The sequence below is a fragment of the Hirundo rustica genome, chromosome 3, assembly GCF_015227805.2.
Source record: "Hirundo rustica isolate bHirRus1 chromosome 3, bHirRus1.pri.v3, whole genome shotgun sequence".
Classification (NCBI taxonomy): domain Eukaryota; kingdom Metazoa; phylum Chordata; class Aves; order Passeriformes; family Hirundinidae; genus Hirundo; species Hirundo rustica.
Genome location: NC_053452.1, coordinates 47,755,295 through 47,772,205, shown reverse-complemented (window position 1 = coordinate 47,772,205; position 16,911 = coordinate 47,755,295). Strand labels below are relative to the sequence as shown.

General features: G+C 38.2%; 1 protein-coding gene across 1 annotated transcript in view; it reads left to right on the top strand.

The window, feature by feature from the left end:
- The window catches only part of RGS7 (regulator of G protein signaling 7), a 198,649-nt gene extending 182,178 nt beyond the window's left edge, over positions 1 to 16,471 (top strand). The window contains exons 13-17 of the mRNA XM_040057722.2: positions 1,861 to 2,047; positions 4,822 to 4,911; positions 6,172 to 6,225; positions 7,035 to 7,115; positions 15,913 to 16,471. Coding sequence (XP_039913656.1) covers positions 1,861 to 2,047; positions 4,822 to 4,911; positions 6,172 to 6,225; positions 7,035 to 7,109 — 406 coding nt within the window. The 3' untranslated portion in view covers positions 7,110 to 7,115; positions 15,913 to 16,471. The remainder of the gene's footprint in view (positions 1 to 1,860; positions 2,048 to 4,821; positions 4,912 to 6,171; positions 6,226 to 7,034; positions 7,116 to 15,912) is intronic.
- The last annotated feature ends 440 nt before the right edge of the window (positions 16,472 to 16,911 follow it).

The following is a 16,911-nucleotide window of genomic DNA, read 5'->3' as shown; positions in this document are numbered from 1 at the left end:
GAGACACATGAGTAATCAGTCAATCCCAGAAGATGCACTTGAAGGGGTTAGCACTGCAGGATATGTGCTTTTAAATGCAAATATCGAAAGCAGCTTAAGGAAACCAAAGTAGGTTGCCCAAATTTGAGAGAGTGAACTGAATTAGAGTTTGTGAGCTTTGCAGTTTTTGAACTTGAGTTATCAGGCATTTCTTCTTGCTGAATTGCCATCAGAGTCTCAGGATACATCCCCAGGCTCTATGCAGAATTATGTTCAATTCACACTGTAGTTCATATATAAAAGTGATGCTACCCAGAAGTTTTGAAACTGGAGTTCTATTGGCACAGCTCCCCTTTGCAACCTTGCAGAAAACACTGTACATTATTAGATTATTAATATATTTGCAAAACTGGGACAATATTGGTCCTCTGTCTCTTGGAGACTCTTAGATGAAAAATTGTTCTTATGTACTATAGAAATTGAAGGTTGTAGAAATACCTGAAATAGTCTTCTTGGTAGCGTGAAGCTGACCATACTGCCTTGTGGAAAATGAACACAGGCTCCTTCCATCTGTGCTACAAAGAAATTTCAAAACAGGACTATGAAGGAATAATTGCTTCCTGTAAATTTTCTCAAGTGAAGAATATCTTAGAGCAGGAATACTGTAAGGTTTGCTATGCTTTACTATCCTCTCTAAAGTGTTTTGCAATAATTAAAATAGAATTTGGATTGAGGGTGGTGTCATTTTGCGTTCTTGGGGGTCTGAGTACAGTTTCACTGTTTTTCTGTCCTAGCCCATCCTTGTTGAACTCATCTAAGAGAACTTAAGTTGATCTCACGGTGTAAGCAGAGTGCAAACACATTTTAAAGGTGCTTTAAATTTACTTCTGAGCCCAATTTACTTCTGAGCCTTGTAAAATCCAGATGATTTCAAAGTTAAATCACTTCAAGGCTCAGCTTATCTGTTTCATAGGATCAGCTGTGTCAGAACAATAATGAAAAGTTGCAATGGTATATATTGCATGTTTACGAAAGTCAAACTTTGAGTTGAGCGCTTGGATTTGAGGGAGAACTAAGTAGTCTGAACCACTTAAGAATGGGATCCTAAACTAATTTAGGATTGTTTTGTGCTGGGAGAGGGTCTGAACACCAATAGAAGAAATAATGAAATAAAGCTTACAGCTAGTTAGCTATGATCATAAAGTGCTAAAGACGTTTTTAGTGATCTCACTCCGGACTGAATGAGGATACAGTGAACTGGCTGCACTACATATGGCTGCCCAATGTTGGTGTGCTCAGCAGCAGAAGAGAGAATGTGCAATTCCATTCAGCATTTTTTAGCAAAAATATGCATATAAATGGAATGCTGAAAAGAGAAATTAAATTACAATTAGCAAAATAAATGCTTTTCCAATGTATGTATGATTTGTGGGTAACAATATTAGAGTTACGCAGTTTAGGATTTAGTAGGATTCAGAGATAGCAAGAATGTAAATTATTAGTTTTTGAAGGAATGTCAAAAAGCAGTCAGTTTATAAGTAACATAAGCCCTTGTGGCTCAGCCAAAATGAAGTCTGAGTTTAATTCCAGCTAAATCTGGAATCTTCCTGGAAGCATGCTACCCATACATAAGTAATGAAGGATTCCCTATCCATCCCATGAAGAGCCCTCTAATAATTGCTTCCCTAGGTGGATGGATTGCCTCAAGATAGTATACCAGAATGCTGATCCCAACATCAAATCACTCAGCTTTTTCTTATTCTAGCATGTCTAGATGAAAACTTCAGTTACTTAATTTCTTTTTGAAGAGCAAGGAAGAACGCAGGCACTTCATTAGCGGTTATCCTGAGCTGGAAGTCAAGATGCTGTGTTGTGCCATAGGTTCTGGTTAGCAGTAGAAGACCTGAAGAAGAGGCCTATCCGTGAAGTTCCTGCTCGCGTCCAAGAAATCTGGCAAGAATTTCTTGCTCCAGGTGCACCCAGTGCTATCAACCTAGATTCAAAAAGTTATGACAAAACCACTCATAATGTGAAGGAACCTGGAAGATACACATTTGAAGATGCTCAGGTCAGTTTGCAATCATGTTTATGTATATTTAAAATGGAATATTGGCTAGTGAAATCTATATACAAAAATGAGATGTATTTGGGAATTAGATAATTATGCCCTGTTTCCAAAAATGCCATTTTGGCAATGGAAATGCAATGTTCATGAGGCATATGAAGTTCTTCATGAAACTTCTGTTCTTGATATAGAGTTTTCAAGTGGACTCTGAATGGAGGCAAGCATGTAGTGAAGAAAAAACTAAGTACTTCTGTATTAAATGCAACACTTCATGTGAGTTATAACTTAATATTTCATCTTTGAAGACTTCTGAGAAAAGCAGTAGAAAATAATTTGATTCACAGTGAAAGTAGCAGAACTGGTATCCTCCTCCATTTTCATCAGCAGCCCAGTGAAGAAAATTTAATTATTAATGCAAAGTGAAATGGTGTCAAAAGGAGAGATTGAGATCATATCCCTGTAGAATTTCCTATAGCTTGATTATTAGGTCGTCATCTTGGGAGTCAGGAGGTGCTGCTACAGGCCCAATGTGGGAGAGAAGGAAATTGAATTGAGGCTTTTTACTTTTTGCGGGAATGCCTCTGCCCTAAATATGAAGGGGAATAATTTTACCTCTTTTTCATTTTTCCATTATGAAAATGGCAACCTATGAAGAAACAATAAAATTTTCATTAGGCCCTATGCCATAGCCACTCTTTTGAAGTCCTCTGCATTAAACCAAACATACAATTTTTGCTTGCATCTGCTGACCTCGGAGTTTTAAGAATGCAGTGTATAGCAAAGACCTAAATGGCAAAAGAAAACAATAGAGCAAGATTAAAGGGTAAAAAAAAACCAAAAAACTTTGGAGTTGAGTGTGTAATGGACATATAAATTCCTTGCCAGTACCTTTTTTTTTTTTTTTTTTTTTTTTTAAAAAATAAGTGTAAAATTTCAATACCCTTTTACTGCCAGATCTCTCTTCTTGTAATTGTGTCCTTCATTTATGAAAGACATGGATTATTCAGTATTTATGCAAGCAGGACTTTGCCACCTGGAGAGGACTTCTGCTTAGTTCATCCAGTTCAGCAAAAACTGGAAGCCTCAATATCTCTGGAAAAGGGACGGGCTGCATTTGCTGTGTTCTCACTTGAAGCTTTAAAGTGTCCTGTCTGACCTGGAGGGTTTTGTCAGGAGGAGGGCTCTGCCTCTGCAACAGGGTTTTTTTTGGCATGCCAGCTGGGAAGACGACCGCTGGTGTGCCATTCTGGCAGATGGTGGGTCATTTAATTGTGGTTAAAAATGTAGGAAAAGCATTTCTGGACTGGATATACAGAAAGATGAAACTTCCATGTCAAATGCAGACACATAAGTAAAATGGGACACGTAAGTAAAAATAGCCTGATTGTTCTAAATATGTGCATTAATGTGTCCTGGCTAATGTGTACATTAGCAATACCGATACAACCCAATTTATTCTTGCTTTTACAGGCATATTCCTTGTACAGAAACAAAATCTTAATGCTCACCACCCCTTTCTGCTCTCTGTTGACTGCATTGTCTGCTTTCACAGACACTGAGTGAAAAAACCCTCCCCCCAAAAAACCAGTCTAAGTTACAGATAAGTCTAAGTTCTGATATACGTCGGAATTTCTATGCTTAGTATAAGAAATACAAGGAAAGGCATTTGGAATAATTTTTACAGTTTCTAATACAGCAAAAATTAAATATCAGTTCTAGTTTTACCTTGCCTTATTTTTCAGACAAGGTGGTGAGTTTTGTTTGGAGGTTTTTTTGCTTGTTTTGGGGTTTTTTGTGTTCGCTAATTTCATGAACTGCCAAGAAACAGTATTTTCTTTCCAGCTTGTTTGCTGTTTCCCAATTGCTGTACTACAGGTTTCCTACAGTCAAAAATTGAATTTGAGCAAAAGAAAAACTCCATGAAAATAGCTAACACGATTCAAGATTTTTACGAATTATTTTTGGGTGTATTTTCTGTTCTGGTTACTTTTTCTACAAACCCTTTCTCTAGCATATAATTAGAACTAAAACTATCAAGTGTTCTACATCACAGGTCTTTTGTTTTTTCATCTTTTTCAGAAACTAGAATGTTCCAAAATTAAAAGTTTTTTTAAGCTGCTCTTGTTATTTATATTCTGAATAAAGGTTTCCAAATTTTCATATGCCTCTGTAGAACTGATATCTTGAAAATTAGATTAGCCTGGAACTGTTTTTCAATTTACATATGTATATTCCTTTTTATATTGTTAGCTGGAGAGCAGACTAAATGTCTGTCAAAAGATGTTTTCAAGAGTAGCCAAGGGAAATCCTTACTAACCTAAGCATTATTTGTGGTGATGAATTGAAAATCTAGTACCTCTTCCTAGCCTCTGAAATCACAAAAGTGTCTCCAGAAACTAATTCAGAAAATCAGATGAGGAAGGACCCACAGCTCTTAATTTCATCACTTAGCTAAACTAACTAAAGAGGTTTGAAGTAGCACCTGAAGGTAGGACTCAGTTGTCAATTCTTAGAAAACAATTTTGTACTCGAAAATTTGGTCTATGAATTAAAGAAGGGTGTGTTGTATAATTATGCCTAAGAGATGGGTGGGATTTTGGCTTTAAGAATAGGAAGCAATTAAGCTTTAGCTTCAGACCCAAAACCTGCTATCCTGTAATGCCTCCTGTTCATAGTAGTGCTAGCTGGTGTACATTCCACAGCCAAAACATGTGGCTGCCTCCCATTTTACATGTGTCCTCTTCTATGGGAGTAACAGCTCCTCCTTTCCTTTTCAGGAGCACATTTACAAACTGATGAAAAGTGATTCTTATCCTCGTTTTATACGATCCAGTGCCTACCAGGAGCTGCTACAGGCCAAGAAAAAGGTATTGGTCCATCTTGCCTTTGTCTTGCCACTGTGCAAAGCAGTGGTTATGTTTGCAACAATACTCAGTCTTCTCTCCCCTGTGCCAGTGCAACTGGATATCTGGTAGGTGACCAGCTTGGCGTTTCTGGAGGGTCACATACACACAGGAGTTCAATATACATATATGTCTATATATCCTGCATGCGGGCATGTTTCAATAAGTTAATCTAGCAAAACTTATTTTTATTTTTACATCCCATATTGTACTGTTTTCTCTGTTATGAAGCACCTTAAATTGCGAAGTGCTTTACAAATACATTAAAAAAATAAAATAAAATCCCAGAAGAATAGTCTTTCATGTTTGCAAGTTTGCTTATGTAATAATTGTTGTTCTCTTTATTCCACCTATGAAAGCTACAGAATGTTTAGAAGCAATCTTATTCGTAGGAATAACTTCCAACTTCAAGTATAAATATAGAGGCTTCCTAATTTCGTTTCTTTCCCTATTACTACATGAATAGTTTTGAGTAGGCTAGGAATCTAACTTGAAAGACTGATCATGTCACACTTTGGCAAACAGAGGTTCATGTCTTGGTATGTAATAATTTCATCGAAAAGTCCAGATTATGGAATGGGTTCTGAATAGCCACAGCCCAGAGTATGTGGAGCCGCTTTTACAATGCAGATTTCCATGATGATGAATAATTCTATTAGTGGGCTCTAAACAGTAATCTCCTAGAATCAGTCGGGAGCCCTGTGCCTTGCAAAATCAGGGCCCTGATTGTTACTGGAACAAGGTAGTTATTAACACGGTTGCATTCTGTTGTTAATAATGACAACCTAAAATTATATGAAAGTACTGTGTGATTTTGTTTTTTGTTCAAACATTGATTTCTGAAGATCCAATATAGAGAGAGATGTTGAAAATACCAGAAAGCTTCAACTGTCCGTGTGAAGTCCTTAAGTTTGTGAATGTCAGTTCATTAACACAAGATGTGCACTTCATTATTTCTTTTTACTTTCAGTTTTTCTTTAAATTCAAACCAGTTTGATCCCCATGAAAAATTATTTCTGTCGAGTACTATATCTGTTTTGCCCATCCCCTGTTTTGCCAAGTCTCATTACAGCCTCATACCTGTGTTTGCTTCCTGATTTACACAAACTTTGTTTTGCAGTCCATTGTTACATCAAACCTTCCTTTCTACTCCATTGTTCTTGCTTTTCTTTTCCCCCTCCTTTTTCTTTTTGTTTCTTTTGTTTTATTTATTTCAAATTTAAGTTGGAAAACACTCTGGATCGTCGAACATCTTTTGAGAAATTCACACGCAATGTGGTAAGTTTGTTGCCTCGGAAGACTAGTAAGCCTGATGGGACATCCTTCTCCCCTTCCCCTCATGGATCCCTACTTTCCCTTTTGCTTCTCTAACTTGATGGTTAAAAGTGTATTCATCACAGCTTGTGAATTTTCCTGGGAATGACAGCTTTATAATGTGCTTTCATTACAACCCCTCCTCCCTAGTCCCTCTCCCACTGATCTCAATAGTCACACATGGAGGAATGGACCTTTAGAAGCCATGCTTTGTGCATTAGGAAGCATGAAATTAGTCACTTTTTTCTCCCCTATAATTTTAGTGAAGCATCTATGAAAACATGCTTGATGTTGTTTCTTTTTCTGGTGCCTTCTAAAATACTAAGTCTCAAACAGTTTAATACATTGGATTTCCATGCTGTCTTCTTTTTATTTTACTACAAAAGGCTTTGTCCCCCTTTTTTCAATTGGGCACAGGGAAAAAAAACAATAATAATTTTCCCATCTTCCTTAATGTCTAACAGCTTCTACAGGACCAAAGAATTCATGCTGTTTATGTGCAAAGGTTTGATTTGGATTAATTTTCATAATGGACTACAAGAACTGATTTTTTTCTTTTCAGTGTATAGCTTTCAAAAGCTATTTCTCAAAGGCAAAAGAAATGAAGGCTGATAGATTTTGTGTGGGCATTCTCTTGCCACCTGACAAAAGATCCACTGATATCGTGATACTTGGGATTCTTTTTACTTCTCCAGTTTCTTTGGGATTTTTTTTTTTTTTTTTTTGCATTGTGAGAGTTCCAACTAAAGAATTCAACGCATTTATTTTTGTAGGGCAGAAACATCCCTATTTTTCCATGCCATAAAAACTGTACACCAACACTGAGGGCGAGCACTAACCTGTTATGAAAAGAGGTAGAAAGATCTTGGATTATACTTGAGTTTGTCTGCATTGTCTGTTGAATTGTGCAGGTGACGCTGCTGTGTGTGTGTGCGTCCGTGGCTTTTTCTGTGACCTGGTTAGTGGAGCTGTGTGTGTTGAAATGAAAATTATGAGAGCTTTCAGCAAAGATCATGGTTTTTGTTTTTTTTTAGTTTCTAGGGAAGGAGAAGCAGTTGTCAGAAACTGTCTCCCCTGTAATGAGGTTCAAGATTATTGCCTCATGTATTTAAAAAATGCATATATACTTTCCAGTAATCAAAAAAAAGGAACAAACACAGTGAAAGTTTTGTGAGGCTGTGGGAATATCTCACTTTTAAAAACAAAACAGTAATTCTTTAACTACTCTCTTATAGGTAAAGGCTTCCTGTAATATGCTTTGAATCCACTATAATCAGGAAGAAATTTGGATTCAATGGGACAAAATCAGTAAAGGACACTAAAAGTAAATAAAAAGCCACAAAGGAAACTATCCCAGTGTTTGAAACAAAAACCCCTGTGTTTTGCATGGTGGTGTTGCCATAGCATGTTGCAGTGTGATTTGTGTGTTGTCTAAACAGGTTGGATCTATAAAACAACATTGTATATGATAGCACTATACACGATAATTCCATTCTAATTCAGCAGGAAATTCCATATTAATAAAAAGTCTAAAAGAGAGCGCATAGAGTGGGTAGCACATCCGGGACCTCTGAGAGCCAGACTTCTCCCAGTTACAGTGCCTGGCAAACTGCAATGCTACATTTATTCATGGCATTTTGAGCAGCCCAGGGGTCAGGAATTTGCCGTGGTAGACATTATGTAAACAGTGGCCATGAAGGGGGAAACAGCAAGCTGCAGGTAATGGAGTCAGGAATGCAGCACAAAAAGGGAAAATGTGAAGACAAGACTGGGAGATGCTGAACTCCCTCCCAGAGCAGCCTTATGGATAAACCAGCAGTTCTGGGCACAAATGCTGGAGCATTGTGCCCTGCAGCTGTGCTTGATTTTCATCCTGCTAATCTCAGGGAAGAAGTACCAGAATAGCAGCATGCCAGAGCTGGCCCAATAAACCAGCTGTGAACTAGAAATGGAAAAGAGGATTTCTGAACATCAGTAGTTCAGTAGAAGAGGGGGATTTTTTTTTTTTTTTTTTTCTTTTTCACAGAGCAAAGTCTGAAATAAAATCTGTGGTTTTGCTTTTTTCCCAACCACTACCTGTTAACCTGGGTGGAGTCTGTCAAGTCGGGTCAGGTATGAAAGAAAAACACGTCACTGCTATATCTATAATGTCTATCAGACTGACAGCTCTGCAAATTGCAAATTTATCCAGAGTATCAGGATGCTCAGATGCAAACCTTTTTTCCAAGATGACTGAATGCATGTCACCCACTTCCTCAGGACCTCTTTCCAACAGATATCCTTGTTCTTCCACTCTCGTTCTTGGTTGAGATGACTTTATGATATGTAATTATCTACCTGGAGTGGTTCCAACCAGCAGGGATGAGGGAAATACTTTTCAGGATATTTTACAGCGTACTGATTAACTTGATCACCTGTGAAGGGAGGGACTGTGGAATTGATCTGTTCTATTGATTAATAGAGAAGACAGGAGTGAAAAGGGTCTTCTCCATCCTGGATAAATGTTATCATCTCTGATTTAGTGAGTTGAAAATTACAGTTTCTCTTCTCTGATGGTTTGCAATATTTAGACTAATTTTCACTGGATTTTTTTCCTCAGTTATATCAAAGTGGGTTTGTATTAAACTAAATTAGAACTCAGTTTTTTCCATTGAAAGTGTTTAATAAAAACCCAGTAACCTTGGCTGTGTCTATGGACTCAGTCTGAACAGATGGACTTGTAATGAATTATCTGATTTGTTGACTCTAAGAGTCTCCTGATCAACGTTAAACAAAATTGTGTTATACTCGCTACAGAAAGCATTTCTTAAATTAGAAAGTTTAGAAACTTTGTAGAGGGCAATTACTCTGTACTATTTCATGAATTACATGAAAATAACCTATTATAATGAGTCATTATTTTAGTCTAATGGAGAAAAAAATAGAAGTGGGGCTATACACTAGGTTCAGCTCTGCATTTCTTTGACATTGAAAGGTTTTCTTTCCAGAAAATTTTCAGTGAGTTGGTGCAGTTTTTAAAAGGCCTAAATTCTCAGTTTAAAAACCGACTAATTGGCTGCTCTGTAGATTTTATAGTGCAAAATTGCTAATGCCTTCAGCAGTCTGCAGCAGAAAATGCATGAAATTCACATATTCACATAAAATACACAGAAGTAATAGCAAGCTGTCATTTGCTACATGTAATATTTATTACTGAACACTTAATAGTTTGTATCTGAGTAGTAACCCCAGCTATCCGTATTGGTCTGCCTCCCTCACACTCCTGGGAACTGTGTGAAAATACAGAACACAGACACTTCAGCGCTACTGGAATGAAGGCACTGGATAAGTGAATTGCCTTGGACTAACACGGGCGACCGTGTGTGTCACAGCTTTGAGTCAGAGGCACAGGGAGCAGTGACACTGTGCTCTAGGCTCTCCCCTGCCTAGCTCAGCCCATCAGCTTTCTCTTCGAGAGTAATGAAAGTCCAGTCACCCGCAGCTCCCCAGGGCACTAGGGAAGTTAAAGATCTAAGTCATGAAACAGGAGGATCTCATTGCATGCTAAAGCAGTAGAGAGACTGAAATCAGCAGTTTCTTTGGCATTTAAAAACTGAAATTCTTTTGAAGAATTCACATGGGGAAAAAAACTGTTAAAAAAAAAGAAAATTAAAAAGCTCAGCAAATTTACCTCAAGTGCTAATATCTACATTACATGGGAGGAAAGCAGGTGAATATACACTGGTAATATTGATGGCAGCAAAGAGGTTCTTCAAGGAACAATTTTGTCTGTAATTCCTCATGTGCATGCAGGGCTTGTGACAGACTAAGCAGGACTTTGTGAGCCCCAGCCTAGTGCTCAGCTGTGATTACTGGTCTGGAGACCAGTACTCTGTCCCTCGAGACAAAGGGACCTGCTTTACAGGGGGAGTGAGTTAATTTAATTTCCACCCCATGCAAATTTTGTTGTCCCATCAGGAACCCAGTTAGTGGGGCAAGAAGGGGCAGCCTCCCTCCTTCGAGCTGTAGGGGGAGACCCACCATTCTCATGCGCTGGTGCCACGACTTCGGACACCGCCATCAGCGTTAGCATTTCATCTGGCACTGCAGTTACACAGAACACAAAAAAGAGGTGCTTGTTGTACCTTTGTGAGGTCTTAGGGAAATACAGCCGGTACGAAACAGACCAGTTCAGTTCATATATTAAACTAGAAAGCCATCAAACTACAGTTATTTCCTCTCAAAAAACCTCAGAAACAAGACCCCATTTAATAATTCCGAGTTTGAAACCATTATCTTATATTACCCATATGCTTTCCAGCTATCTTCTCCCACTTACCTGGAAGAACTTGCTGACCAGAGTCCTTTGATTTTTTTTCCCCTCCAAACCAGCAACAATAGAGCATTTCATGCATGAGATGTGAAATGCAAAGGCCATTGAACAGAGCACATTTTCACTGAGTTTCAATCCAGTCTCACTTAACATAACATTGTGAATTATGGCCTAGAGATGGAAATTAAGACTCATAAAAAAAGCTTCCTCAGTTCCTATCAGTGGGTCATAGACTTTCTAGATGTTTAAATAAGTATAATCACTTTTCATCTTAAAAATCTATCCCTTTTATAGAGGAGCAAGGCAGATAAATAATCAATTTCATCTGTTAATCAAGAAATTTTTCAATATGAATAGGTAAAACTTGTGTACACAAGGCCCTACTGTGCCAGACCAAAAGTCCATCCAGTCCTGAAACCCTGCCAAGGCCTAGATTTTTCTCAAGTCTAGCATTGTCCAATAAATTCAATGTAGTTTCAGCTGTGGAATCTTATTTCAAAATTACTTACAGGTTATTTCCAAAAATTAAACAAAAAAACCCCAGCTAGTCAGAAGAAATGTAAATCACAAAGCTACTTATTTGACAAATACAAGACAAGAATGAAAATAATAATTATTTGTAGAAATGAAACCTTTTTCATTTCAGGAAGGGCTGTTTGAATAAAAAGAATGAATAAATAATTGAAACTTCTATTTTGACCAACTAATTAGTAAAAAGCCCCTAGTTTTAGAAGTTTTTTTTAAGAATTATGCCCACAGAGGAAAATTATAAAGGTCATGCCTGTGAGGACTGGCCTCCTTGTGCAGTTCTGGAGTGTTTGGCGCTAAGCTGCTGTGCTGTGTGCTGGGAGAGAGAAGCTTTAGGAGTAACACTTGCACAACCAGGTTCTTCCAAGGGAAGAGCCAGCACAGGCTGGTCAGGTACTGGGCCAGTGTCTGCCATTCTCTAGCTGACAAACATGTACCTGATTCTTAGGCTATTTGCAGGAATGAGAGCTGCAGAGAGGCATGGAAACTTGCATCAGGCCCAGGACAAGCATACTAAAAATATTTTTCTTGTGCATCAGTCCCTCGGAGACCTACATTTCAGATGGTTATTCAGGTTCAAGCTACCCCATCTGGCAAGAGATTTTAGGTTAATCACAAGTGAGAGCAGCTCATCAGTAAATGCAAAGTGCAAAAGGAGAAAGAAATGGATGTCATGGGTTTGGAGTGAGCCAAAAGAGGAAAGCAGTTGTTCAGCTGCCGCCTCCCGCTTCGGATCATTGCAGGAAACAGTATGGCCCTAATGAGAAGGGAACAAAGGGCTGCAAATCTCAGCCAGAGGCAGAAGGATCTCCCTGCACATGTAACCACTTAGCACTGCAGCTGTGCTGACAACTTGTGCCCCAAATTCAGTGAATACTAACCTTGTCCCCTTCCTCACATCCGAAAGAGAAATTCACCTGCACAGGTGGCTGATTGCAGCGTCCTGTGCCGCTGTGGAAGCTGAAGCAGAATTCTGAACCCCAGAGCAGTGCTGAAGCAGTTCCCTTGTGCTGACAGAGCAAGGGCTGCCTCAGCGTGGAAAGAGATTTACTGCTTTATCTCCCATGTTTCTCCAGATGTGCTCCTGTCAGGGGCTGTTGACACACCAGCTCGTTGTGTAAACAATGGATGTCACCTGGAAGCTTTCCCTGCTGATCTGGCTGGGCTGACAGTGTGCTGCAGGTGTTTCACACGTGAGCAGATGGGGAACACTGAGGCCAAGGAGGGTTGCTTCTCGCTCCACATCTCATTTTGCTCCCAGTGGGACGCTACCTCTCTTTCCCCATCAGATGGAGTTCTCTTTTCTAGTGCTACCAGTGTAGGTCCTGGGGAGTAGCACCTGCACTGGCAATAAAGAAATGTGAAAAAAGAGCAGTTGAGATTGCTTAGCAGAAAGGAAGACAATTAATCTTCTAAAGGAAAAGATGTGATCTTTCTCTACTATACATTTCAACTCCAGCACCTGAAGACGTTTCGTATTGATATCTTTTAAGCCACATATGCATGGAAATTGCTGCTGACTTTTTTGCTGGATTATTTGAGGTGTTATTGTCATTCTGCATAAATGGGTCAGTCAATGCAACTGTATTTAGCAGCATTTACACATAACTTTACAATTTTGCCCCCTAAATTAATTTTGTGCTTATAGATGTGGCTGTTCACTCCAGCTGCTGTGCTGCCTTCTTGTACTCTGATTCCCTTGTCAGGGTATGTGTGCAGGGTTCCATTTTGGCATCTGCATTATTAGTAAAATTCTTAAATAGTTACAATTGTTATGTCCAAAGTGCACTAATACAGCCAAAAAATCCTAATCCTCTTTAGAATTTGGCCATATGCTTCTAAATGTTGGTGGCAAGAATATATTGAAAATATTAAGGATCTCCATTTCATTATTCAGATAAACATCTACTACTTCTGATTCTCCACCCCTCCTCCCCCCCAATTTTCTTTAATATCATTAGCACAGGAAACATCTTCACATCTACAACTAAAACTGGCCTGTTAGTTGCAGGTTCTCAAATCAAAATCTGGCTTATGGAAATGCTGTTAACATTGTATCTGAAAGTACCTGAAAGAAATAGCTAGGCTCAGCCCTTAAATTATGACCCACAATGGATGAGCCTTACATCAGTCTGTAAATTAAGTGCACCTGGAAATCTCCTAGAAGCAGTAATTATGAATCCCTTCCACAGAGAGCTAAAGCAAAAGTATGCTCTGGAACAGAGTGTGAAAGGAATATTTTGTAAAGTGGAAAATAACAAGTCTCTGCAGATCTAATAAGAAGATGTGATAATTCTGTATCTGGGGCTGCAATGTATTCTCTGTATTAAAAGCTTATTTTCCTAATCAGAGAACTTAATTTGATTCAGAATAAGCATTTAAGAAGATATCTTAAGGAGGGTGTATCTTCTAAGCTGTCACTTTTCCATCTTTGTGATAAATTAGAACTACTAATGCGTGGGAAAAGACCATTTGTTGTTATTGTTGTTCAGATGGAGGTTTCTCTGAGGCAGGGAAGGGAGTTGAAGGACGGGACCATCCAGAGAGTTCCCGATCCCTGTAGGGCTTTGGAGAAAAAAATATCCAAAGATCAGCAATATCCAGGGAGCAAGTTATGTGGAATACAGAAAAAAATTGTCATGACAGGTCACTGTGCCTCTGGGGGAAAATTCAAATATGAAGAAAATGATCACACAAATCAGATCAATTAATAACTTTTTTTTTTTACTGATTTTATGTCCAGACTTCCTAGTTTATGTGATAACATAATTCATTCCCGAGATGCTAGAATTTGTTTATGGTCCATCTAGAACTTCCAGAAATTTTGAAACTTCTAAATAGTAGTTGCAAATAATAATAAACAATTATTTCACAGATTTTTTGCCACAAGAAGCAGTATTTATACCATAAATATGCAGCTTTCCAGTGTAGAATTGAACAAATTCTATCTAATTAAGACCTCCTGGTTTTAATATTTTAATTAAGTGGGTTATGCAATTCAGTACTAAAGGGAACTCAAACATGTTTACAGAAAGTAGCCAGACCTGCACACCTGTAAACTTAAGTGCAAATAACCTACTGAAGGGCAAAGATAAGGATATGTTCAATATTTTATGAGACTGTGTCTAGCACAGAAAGTCATGAATTGTCTAACAAAATTGTCAAACAGAACATTAATTTCAGAAATGCTTTTAATGTTTTAAATTGTATTCCAAGACCACATTCCTGCTGAGGCTTCTTTTAAAAAGAAAAGATATCTTACTATAACAGCTTACCTACTGCATTAGAGGAAAACATAATTTGGAGTTAAAAAGTATGAAGAAGGTGTGAATTTAGTATAGGTAGAAAGTGGCAGATAGAGGGAAGGCAGAGTGCCAGGAAGGAGACTTTCCATCTTTCAAAGAAGTATGTATTAATACTGTCAGGTGATATGGGGAACCTGATGGAGGAGCAGTTTGACCCAATTGCAAATCCTGAGTTCCCTTTCAAATTACATTGTAGGGGAAATATTCACCCTAATTTGTTCAACTTGTATTTCACAGTACAAGAATAAAATAGTTATTCTTCCTTTTATGGAGACCCACTCTGATATATTGCATTTCAGCAAGTGCTCAAGACCAACTTAGAGATCCCTAAATTAAATTAATTTAATTTAAATTTAAAGCTTAAATTTAATTGATAATGACAAAAGATAATAAATTGTGTAATTGAGTTATAACACTGCAGATGACTTAACAAGTTATTGACATGGCAGAAAAAGTTCATTTACCATTTACTGCAGAAAATGAAGCAACTCTCCATAGTTACAGTATTTTTTATTGTATTCTCCTTGAAATCAACTTGATATTTCTGAATTGGGCACTTAAAATGAACAATATCATAAATGTAAGTATTAGATATCTAACCGGTGAGCTAGAGGCATTTTCTATTTAATGCTTTATGATATATTTGTGTTACAGTGTCAGGGTGTGCCTGTGATGTCAGCTTGCTGTGCCAGCTGTGCCTCTGTTGGATCAGAGCCACAGTGGGATGGCCCTTGGAGAGCTAACTCCTTTTATGTGGCCGTAGGAGAGCTAATTCCTGTTCTGTGGTCTCTGTCTGGCTCAGATAAAGCTCAAATCTGCCTGAAATACAAAATACACCAGAGTGACATACCTTACACCATCCTCTTCACACTGTAGACCTAGCTCTTGTGGGACAGTCATTACACTTTTTTAAAATAACTTGTTAAAAAATCGAAACCACATCCTTGCAACAGGAGGAATGATGAGGAAAACAACAATATGGAAATACAACACCTTCAAAGCCGTGTTATGCAGTCTCATGTAATATACCTGACCAATGTTCCTTATAGCTGTGTTCATGGAAAAGCTGCTTTCCTACCTGAATGCAATCTGCCTCTTACTTTCTTACCTTAACTTGAAAGTAGCTTTTTTGTCCTCTGTGATAGAGCTACCACAGTTTGAGCATTCATCTTTGCAGCACAAGGCACTCTTGCTTGTGGTAGCCTTCAAGTTCTGGGTGTGATTGACAGCAAAAACCTCAGCATCAGTTTCTCATCAGCCAAAACCAATCTTGTTCAAAAATGGCCTTTAAATTTGCTGTCTTGTTCTGTGAAACAATCTGGCTGGCTGGCAGTGCAGGTGTTTAAGTGTAAAGACTTCCTGTGGTTTAAGATTTGACAGACTCCAGTTGGTGCCCCTAGTTATTTGAGAGTGATGTGGCAACACTGAGTGGTTGCTGATGAACAGGTTTGCAGTGATCATGCCTCTGTTTTCTGTTTTTGTTTTTTGTTTTTATCTTTTCCTCAGGGGAAATCGCTCACATCAAAGAGGTTAACCAGTCTAGTGCAGTCCTACTAAAAGGATCACCTTGTAGCATGGAAGCAGACTCAAATCATTATACATACTTTGTAGCTCACTGATTGCCTGACTCAGAGGACAGTAGAACAAGATGTTGCATGAGCAAGGACCTGACTTGTTTTCTTTTGTGTATACTAAGGCATTACAGACTCCGAGGGACTCTCTAGCCTTTCGATGCCTCCATTTCGAAAACTGTCTGCTCACTTCCTCCTTCATATCAAGCTGGATCTGTGTCTTTTTATTTTCCGCAAGCTCAAGTACAGTGAAAAAAAAGCTTCTGCTAGGCACAGTTTATTAAAAAAAATACGTCAGTCAAAAACTGGAAGAAATGTAAAAAATGCATATATTAATAAATATACATATGGCATCACATTTATTGCACAATAAATTAGCACAGAAGGTTTCATTTCACTGATGTATTCACATTGAGAAAGAAAGCCTGTGTCTTTGTCTGTTGTCTGTATATTCTCTGTTAATGTTTCTTGCATTTATTTTTATACCATATTTAAAAAAAAAGAACACCTTTTACTCCAGATGTATTAAAGTTGATCCTTTCTCTGTAAATTTGTGTATGTTTATATTGTTGTTTTATCTTTCATTAAAATATGCAGAATCTCTTTCCTTTGGGAAGTTTGAGATTTTAATACTGAATCTGAAGATTAGTCAAGAGCAAAATGATCCCCAAAAGTTACACTCCTTGTGCTTTCTAAAAAGCGACATGAAAATGGCATTTTCTTTCTCTCAGTGACACCTAATCAAACACACTTTATTGATAACCATTTACTTTTCCTTTTATGAAGCTGGCAGCAGAGAGACCTTTCCCGCTTGCTCATCATGGCATAAGCAAACCTTCCTTTAAGCTAGGGCCGTTCTGTAAGAGTGCAGCCTGCACAGCGATTCAGTCGCTGCGCCAGACCGGATGGACTGACTGCACTTCCTTAGGAATGG